This window comes from Tupaia chinensis, unplaced genomic scaffold (genome assembly GCF_000334495.1).
Source record: "Tupaia chinensis unplaced genomic scaffold, TupChi_1.0 Scaffold000366_1, whole genome shotgun sequence".
Classification (NCBI taxonomy): domain Eukaryota; kingdom Metazoa; phylum Chordata; class Mammalia; order Scandentia; family Tupaiidae; genus Tupaia; species Tupaia belangeri.
Window position 1 is genome coordinate 725,893 of NW_006159863.1, and position 9,387 is coordinate 735,279.

The 9,387-nt window shown below is 46.5% G+C and overlaps 1 protein-coding gene across 4 annotated transcripts in view; it reads right to left on the reverse strand.

Moving 5' to 3' along the window:
- Window positions 1-2,531: 2,531 nt before the first annotated feature.
- PNOC (prepronociceptin) overlaps window positions 2,532-9,387 on the reverse strand; it is a 30,645-nt gene continuing 23,789 nt past the window's right edge. For 3 of the 4 annotated variants that reach the window (XM_006153215.3, XM_027773726.1, XM_006153213.3), the window contains 2 exons: window positions 6,160-6,553; window positions 2,532-2,941 (listed from right to left, as the gene is read on the reverse strand). In XM_006153215.3, coding sequence (XP_006153277.1) covers window positions 2,856-2,941; window positions 6,160-6,553 — 480 coding nt within the window. In that variant the 3' untranslated portion in view covers window positions 2,532-2,855. Of the gene's footprint in view, window positions 2,942-6,101; window positions 6,554-9,387 lie in introns of all 4 variants that reach the window. The other variant, XM_006153214.3, reaches the window with a different exon arrangement.

Below are 9,387 nucleotides of genomic sequence, written 5' to 3' on the forward strand. Positions count from 1 at the left end.
CCCTCACCTTGTGCCCCAATCCACTGGTCCCAAACCTTCAGGATCTGTATCACTTGGAATTTGTTAAAAATGTGAATTTCCACTAAGTCAAGACCTGGGGCTGGGGCCCAGCAGTTTGTCCCGACTGTGGTGTGGATGCAGGCTGAGGGTTTGGAGAACCGTCGTCCCTCTACCGTGCCTGTGCATCCACACAGTCGTGTGCATCTATCCGGCTCCACTGGCTACTGAACGCACCCCTGTCGGCCCACAGGTCTTGCTGCTCAAGTTCATACAGAGCAGGGCCTCCTGGGAGAGGCAACTCTGTATGTTTGCAGAGTTTGTGTGTCTCAGTCACTGAACTTAAAAACAATAAACTAGGGGTGGGCGGGCAGCATATTGGTTAAGGCACTGGACCCCCATGTGGCTGACTGTGGTTTGAGTCCTGGACCTGCTGGCTTGAAACTCACACTGGGCACGCGTGCATGCATGCCCAAAATCACGAGAGGAGAACGGAGGAGAAGAGATTGTGATGTGGCCATCCCACTTGGGGAGTGATTTCTTGCTTTCTGTCTCTGTCTCTCCGGCGAGCCCACATGCCCTATAGTAAAAATCTCTTAAAACAAAAACAAACCAATTTATTAACCATTTGCTCAGTAGAAGTTTAATGGAGAAATAGTTGTTTAAAACAGTCAAAAAGAACAGCTCTTTTACAAACAAGTTATGGCAGTGACAAAACCCCAGGCTTGATTTCATTTTCCTTTCACCCGCCCCTGGAAGAGGGAAGGGGAGAGTGAGAAGGCAAGACGAGGCCACTGAAATGTTCGCTGGAGGAATTACAAAAATACACTCTGATGTAGCAACGGGGAGTGGTGGAACATGCCATGGGTGGGGAAGACGACCAGATGGGAGGTTCTGGAGGCAAAGTCTGCAGGGCCTGCGAGCTCAGTGCCTTGGGAATGAAGGAATCTTGATTCCCAGCCGGCAGGTCTGGGGCTGGACACATGCTGTTTTGGGGATCACCTGGACGCCTGGGGAGACAGAAATGATTAAAATGGCAAACCTGATACTTTTGGACTGTTCAATGGTTTTGCCCAAGTGACTGGAGCAAAATCTAAAGGAGGCAAAGAAAAGGGACCAACCCAATAAATAGTTCCTAAAGTGGCCAGGAGGGTTCTTCATTCCGGACACCGAGGGAGGCCGATGGGCTGTGGCTTAAAGACCACAGTGACGAGCTCCCTGAGAACTGTTCTCTTCTCCCTGGTATTTGGAAGTGCCTTTATTTGCAGCTCTCTTTTACTGTAGGTGCCCTTTAAGCATTTCACAGTAGTACCGACTACGTGTGAGTCTGCCTACTTTCCACTGTTAGAAGGCTCCTGAGTGGACAGCAGAAAAGAGAGCAGTACAGGGTCGGGGTAGGGAAGGTGGGTACCAAGATCATGTCCTTTTCGCAGTTCTGTCTAGGGCTGACCTGCATCCCAATGGCCTTCCTTCCTAGGACATTATTATACTCTGAATAGAGCTCTTTATCCCACTGCAGTGTTAGGTGACCCCATTCCCCCCCCAGCTTTCTAAGTATAGATGGTATCTTAGAAGTCAGGAATCTTAGAAGGGCATCTTAGAAGTCAGGGACAGTTTTGGAAATGAGTCGACTAAGAGGGAGAGAACTTTGTCATGTGCAGGTTAGGTTGGGTGTGTGTGAGTATAAACAAGGTTTAAGCTGCCTGTTAGAGACCCACAGATACATATCCATATTGGAACTAAGCCGTCATGCACATGTGGAAGAAAAACAGATGCTTGCAGAAGGAGAAGGGGAGGCATCAATAATACCCCAATGGGCCAGTTAACATCCCCAATGTTTCACTGAGGGCTTTGCATGTTGAGGAAAGCAGCAGACAGAAGCTAGTTCCCAGCTTTGTTTCAGTGCCTCTCAGTTGGAAGTATAATAGAAAATTTAAAAACCAAATTGCTCAGATAGGGATTCAAATAGTTTTAAAACATTGATTCTGGCTATTTAATAAGATTGATTTCATACTCTTTAGGTAAAGAAAATTGTTGAAGTTCAGAACTAGATCTGAGTTTGTGTTCCCTAAGAACCACTTCAAAGAACGTCTTGAAGATTTGAAAGAGTTCAATCCGTGCTACTTCAATCCGTGCTACTTCTGGATGACTGACCGGTTGGTACTGTGCAGCTGTGGGTGGGAAAGAAGTGGAATGCTTGCAAAGAATCTAAGAGTCGGATTTCAAACACAGTGCAGGTTTATGTTTGCAGAGTTTGTGTGTCTCAGTCACTGAACTTAAAAACAATAAACTAGGGGTGGGCGGGCAGCATATTGGTTAAGGCACTGGACCCCCATGTGGCTGACTGTGGTTTGAGTCCTGGACCTGCTGGCTTGAAACTCACACTGGGCACGCGTGCATGCATGCCCAAAATCACGAGAGGAGAACGGAGGAGAAGAGATTGTGATGTGGCCATCCCACTTGGGGAGTGATTTCTTGCTTTCTGTCTCTGTCTCTCCGGCGAGCCCACATGCCCTATAGTAAAAATCTCTTAAAACAAAAACAAACCAATTTATTAACCATTTGCTCAGTAGAAGTTTAATGGAGAAATAGTTGTTTAAAACAGTCAAAAAGAACAGCTCTTTTACAAACAAGTTATGGCAGTGACAAAACCCCAGGCTTGATTTCATTTTCCTTTCACCCGCCCCTGGAAGAGGGAAGGGGAGAGTGAGAAGGCAAGACGAGGCCACTGAAATGTTCGCTGGAGGAATTACAAAAATACACTCTGATGTAGCAACGGGGAGTGGTGGAACATGCCATGGGTGGGGAAGACGACCAGATGGGAGGTTCTGGAGGCAAAGTCTGCAGGGCCTGCGAGCTCAGTGCCTTGGGAATGAAGGAATCTTGATTCCCAGCCGGCAGGTCTGGGGCTGGACACATGCTGTTTTGGGGATCACCTGGACGCCTGGGGAGACAGAAATGATTAAAATGGCAAACCTGATACTTTTGGACTGTTCAATGGTTTTGCCCAAGTGACTGGAGCAAAATCTAAAGGAGGCAAAGAAAAGGGACCAACCCAATAAATAGTTCCTAAAGTGGCCAGGAGGGTTCTTCATTCCGGACACCGAGGGAGGCCGATGGGCTGTGGCTTAAAGACCACAGTGACGAGCTCCCTGAGAACTGTTCTCTTCTCCCTGGTATTTGGAAGTGCCTTTATTTGCAGCTCTCTTTTACTGTAGGTGCCCTTTAAGCATTTCACAGTAGTACCGACTACGTGTGAGTCTGCCTACTTTCCACTGTTAGAAGGCTCCTGAGTGGACAGCAGAAAAGAGAGCAGTACAGGGTCGGGGTAGGGAAGGTGGGTACCAAGATCATGTCCTTTTCGCAGTTCTGTCTAGGGCTGACCTGCATCCCAATGGCCTTCCTTCCTAGGACATTATTATACTCTGAATAGAGCTCTTTATCCCACTGCAGTGTTAGGTGACCCCATTCCCCCCCCCAGCTTTCTAAGTATAGATGGTATCTTAGAAGTCAGGAATCTTAGAAGGGCATCTTAGAAGTCAGGGACAGTTTTGGAAATGAGTCGACTAAGAGGGAGAGAACTTTGTCATGTGCAGGTTAGGTTGGGTGTGTGTGAGTATAAACAAGGTTTAAGCTGCCTGTTAGAGACCCACAGATACATATCCATATTGGAACTAAGCCGTCATGCACATGTGGAAGAAAAACAGATGCTTGCAGAAGGAGAAGGGGAGGCATCAATAATACCCCAATGGGCCAGTTAACATCCCCAATGTTTCACTGAGGGCTTTGCATGTTGAGGAAAGCAGCAGACAGAAGCTAGTTCCCAGCTTTGTTTCAGTGCCTCTCAGTTGGAAGTATAATAGAAAATTTAAAAACCAAATTGCTCAGATAGGGATTCAAATAGTTTTAAAACATTGATTCTGGCTATTTAATAAGATTGATTTCATACTCTTTAGGTAAAGAAAATTGTTGAAGTTCAGAACTAGATCTGAGTTTGTGTTCCCTAAGAACCACTTCAAAGAACGTCTTGAAGATTTGAAAGAGTTCAATCCGTGCTACTTCAATCCGTGCTACTTCTGGATGACTGACCGGTTGGTACTGTGCAGCTGTGGGTGGGAAAGAAGTGGAATGCTTGCAAAGAATCTAAGAGTCGGATTTCAAACACAGTGCAGGTTAATTCAAGGCCTTCAGAGATTAGTCATTCTGCTAAAATAAACACGGCAGGCTTCTCCTTACGATTAATACATGAGTCCATATTTGGGCTCGGGCCTGTTGCAGGCAAGCTTGGCCTACCTACAAAGAGCTACATGGGCTGCCTCCATGCTGAAATGTGGGCACCAAAGGTTGACACATGTACTAATATACCTTAAAGGGAGATTATTCATGATAAGGCATGTGGAGCAAAATAAAAAGCATGTGCAGACTTTTTTTTTTTTATGCCTGTGAGTCAGGGAAAAGCCCCACTTGAGCTGTATTGTGGATGATTTTGGCAACCAGACTTGTTCTTTGCATCAAGGCAAGTTCCTAGGCTGTTAAGGAGCTACATGGGATTCTGCAGAGGATCATATTCCCACATGCAAGTTAAAGCATGCACGTTTGATGGTTGGGATTTTCGTAGATTTTTGGAAAACTTTACTGTGCTACTGGTAGTACCTAAAAGCCATTCAAAGTTATATATTGGTTGGGGAGCTGAGGAAAGTTGAACTTGGAAGAATTGGGCAGTACGCTGCTGTCCTTAATATATTATCTGTATGTATTATATGTACATGTATGTGTCAGCATGCCTGAAGACCAGAAGAAAGAGAGAACAAGAAAGAAGGGAGAGAAGGAACAACAACAACAAAAAAAAACAACAAGCAAACAAAAACAAAAAATGCCATTTTGGAAAGAAACCAAAAGTGAAAAGATGATGAATCCCTTAGATTATATTCTAAAAAGTACTGAGTCAGTTGGGCTGAATTCTCGAAGTCTTGCTCAGTGACGATCTGTTGACCACGAGGGTTAACCCCTCTCTGGCAAGGTGGTAGGGTGGACAGATGGAAGGAAGAAGGGCAGAAAGCACAACTGCTGGTCCTAACAAGAACTCCTGGTTGGGGAAAATGGCTAAATGGTTTCCAGAGAGTTCGTCACTGTAAGACATAAACGGAAGAGGAGAAGGTAGACAAGCGATCTTTGAAAATCAGCTAGCTGATTTTCTTTCCAACTTAGGCTGAGCAGAATGGCTCCTGCAAAGAAGGGTGGTGAGAAGAAGAAGGGCTGTTCTGCCATCAACGAGGTGGTGACCTGGGAATACACCATTGACATTCACAAGCACATCCATGGCGTGGACTTCAAGAAACATGCCCCTTGGGCACTCAAGGAAATCCAGAAATTTGCCATGAAGGAGATGGGGACTCCAGATGTGCACACAGATACCAGGCTCAACAAAGCTGTCTGGGCCAAAGGAGTAAGGAACGTCCCATATCGAATCCGTGTGCAGTTGTTCAGAAAACATAACGAGGATGAAGATTCTCCCAGTAAGCTCTACACTCTGGTGACCTATGTACCTGCTACTCCTTTAAAAAAAATAGTCAATGTGGATGAGAACTAACTGCTGATTTTCAAATAAAGTTATAAAACCAAAAAAAGAGAAAAGAATGAAAATGAGCTAGCTACATCATAGCTACAGTAATTGTACTCTGAATGGCTAAGAGTTCGTCCAGCTATCGGGTTTTAGAGAGATGGTCTCTGAGGAAAGGTGAGCTGAATGGTTGCCATGGCAACTGGTTAGGAGGATTGGTCCACTTAACTGTCCCCATAGTAACTAAGCTCCTGGAGAGCTATAGAGGAATTAGTTATCTTAACAGACTACTATTATTCCCACGGTAACCAATGTCAAGATGGGAGTGGTCAGTCTCAAGGAGCAATGTAGGAAAATTTTTCTTCCTAGAGAAAGGGTGGGTAGGAGGCAGGGAGGTGTTTTCTGCCAGGGTTCCCAGAAGCCAGACTCCTTGAGGTGTTGTGTGTGTTTGAGAGCTAATGTGCTTCCAAGCCTGGGAGGAAGGCTGAGGCCCTTGGGTGTATGTGGTCTCTTCTTGCCCCCAGCTCATTGGTGCCCAACTCACTCATGGGTTGCAGTGGACGGTGCAGCTGGGAGGGGCTCCCCTTCCGGCTACACATTACCATTCTGGTGCAGGGTGCGCCGGCGCTGGCTGGACTGCATGCTCAGGACCAGGTACTGCCTCATAAACTCACTGAAACGCTTCTGGTGGGCAAACTTTCGGGCCGACTTCCGGGCCCCGGTGAAGCCCCCAAACCTCTTCTGCAACTGCTTCTGCTCCACGTCACCAGCCTCCTCTGTGCCAGGCTCTGTCTCTTCCTGCGCTTGGAATAGGCTTCTGACCCGGGGTATGCGCTTCAGATGCTGCATCTCAGAGGCTCTTGGCTGGTAAAGAGCTGTTACCACATGCTCTGGGTCAGCGGGGCTGAGCTGCCAGGAGCCCCTAGCCATGATCTTGGTGCATGGAGTCCACAGAGGGCTGGGGAAGACCTTCTCTTCACACTCAAGGATGCACACCTGCAAAGACACAGGTGGGGGGAGGGAAAAGGAACAGAGATCTCCATTGGCCCAAGGCAAGGAAAGACAAATTCCTGTATTGTTTCTTTTTTAAAATTCTTCTTCTTCTTCTTTTTTTTTTTAAGGCTTACTTATTTAATTATCTTTAATTGTTATTATGTTTTAGTTTGACCAGAGAGAGAGAGAAAGGGAAAGTGAAAGCAAGCCACCTGAGTCCGGGACTCCATTTGCTGTCGACCATGTGGGAGTTCAGTGCCCCCACCACCATGCCACCTGCTGGCCCCAATCCCTGTAATATTTCTATCTCTACCAAGGCAAGTGCTTCCAAGGCAATCTGTTTATCAAGTGCTGTGCAACAGTTTTACTTTTTTTTTTTTTTTTTGCTATAGGGGCATGTGGGCTCACGAGAGAGAGAGAGAGAGAGAGAGAGAGAGAGAGAGAGCAAAAGAGAGAAAGTGATAGAACACTCTCAGGGGAGAGGGCCATGCCACAATCCCCTCCCCTTCATTTTCCTCTTGAGATTTTTGGCATGCGCACTCATGTGCCTGCTGTATTTCCAAGGTGCTGGATCTAGGACCTGAACCACCCAGTTGGCCCTGTGGGATCCAGCCACCCTTTAACATATTTTTAGGGGCATAAAATTTTAGAGTTGGAAAGAGACAGAATCATCTCTCCCAGATCCATTATTTTATAAACAAACCAAGGCTTCAGGAGGTGAGGTTAACTTACCCCAGGTAACACAGCAAGTTAACACAGAATGAATGCACCCCAAACTGCCTGGTGATACAGCTTTAGTTGAACTTTTGGATCCAAGCCTTGCTTGCGAACATCACCCATAAAGAAGAATTTAATTTTGTTCTCTCCTCGAGCTTTGAGAAGGTCAGATTAGTGAAAGAAATTGGGGATGTGAAAGTATGTGGTTAAATCTGCATGTTTATTTTAAGGTCACAGTGTAAAGGTCAACCCTGATGTTACTGATTGACCTGAAGAGACCGGTCCTCACTACCTGTGCATCATTTATAGCGAATGAGCGTCAAGACCTTCTGGGGTGCAGGCAGGTTTAGCACATGGGGCTAAACTGGTAATCCAGTTCTGGGTGAGGGAAGCACCACCATCTTCAGATGGGAGTCAGGCAGACCTACTGGACCTCTGGGAACTCCCATCTGCTGCCCTGAGTCTCCAGACACTACTGTTTCTAGTAGAGACCAGCAGCCCGACCACGGTGTCTCTCCACCCACCCCTGTCTGGTCTTGACCTTGGCCCCAGCCTCCCGCATTCCCGACTCTGGTGGAAGTTTCCACCTCCAACTTTTCTTCCTCCATGCTGTTTTGGCTTCACTCCTAATTCTCCTCTTTGCATTTCTGTCCTCAGCCAGATGAAAACCCCACTTCAACCTGACTTTGCCATGGGGAGGGATCAGACAGCTGCAGGGCCCTTCATGAAGCCATGGAGCTCTTTTTTGGCTTAGAGGGCACTTTCTGGGGCAGAGGCTACAAACTGCCAGTCCTGACCTCATCTCTCCTTTTTCCTCCTTATTGAAGGTAACAGATCAGGGTACTTCAAAGAGCTTATGAATGGGGCCGGATGGTGACACAACAGTTAAACGCAACACTCTGATAGGTTGACCCATGTGGGAAAGTTCAGGGTTCAAGCTCAGAGACCTCCCTAAGATGCCAGGCACCTGTGCCTCATGATCTGGGTCTGGCTGGGGCTGGGTTGGATCGTGGTATCGACACCTGTTGTGGGTGTTATCTGTCTGTCTCTTTTGCTCATGGAAGAAATAAATGAAAAAAGCAAAAAACAAAAACAGTTTGTGGAAAAATAAAATATAAGTTTATTTTGGTGCAACAAACCTTGAAATCTGTGCAGTTTTCTCATAATACTCATTTTCCACACACTTTTTGAAAACTCCCTTATAGTCTGAGGTGGCTGACCACAAAAATACAAATGACCAGGTGGGGCTTCCTGGAAAGTAGGGGGCTGGCTTCGCTGGGAAGGGCATCTTTTCCTTTTTCCCTTCCTCCAGCTTCCTAGTTAGAATGTGGACATTTTGGCTGACATGTCCAGCTAGAAAGAGGAGGTGACTCCGAGGCTGGAAGTCACAATGCTGGAGGCCATGTGAACATGGAGGCCACGTAATTGTAGAGCAGAAAGGGAAAAGACTGGGCATTGGTGATGTGAGCGGCCATGCCAATCCTGCACTGTATTCTTCCTTCTTTGTACAGAATCAGAACTATCTCTTCTTTTTACATTTTTTTAGAGAGATTTCTGCTATAGGGCGAGCGTACTCGCTGGAGAGACAGAAAGAGACAGAGACACAGAAAGTGAGAAATTATCTCTCGGGGGGATGGCTATGCTGCAATCCCTTTTCTTCCATTCTCCTCCCGGGATTTTGGACACACATGCACATGAGCCCAGCGAGAATTTAAAGCCACTGAGTCTGGGACTCAAACTGTGGTTGACTACATGGGAGTCCAGTGATGTAACCATTATGCCATTTGCTGGTTCTGAGATCTGTCTCTTCTTTTTGTTTTTTTTTTAAATTATTATTATTATTATTATTTTTCTTTTTTTTTTTTGGAGAGGTTTTTGCTATAGGGCGTGTGTGCTTGCCAGAAAGACAGAGACTGAGAGACAGAAAGCCAGAAATCACCTCCTGGGGAGATGGCTACGCCGCAATCCCTTCTCCTCCTTTCTCCTCTCGGGATCCTGGGCATGCACACACACCCACCTGGCATAAGTTTAAACCACCGGGTCTGGGACTTGAACCATAGTCGACTACGTGAGAGTCCAGCGACATAGCCATTACGCTAATGGCTGGTCCCAAGAACTGT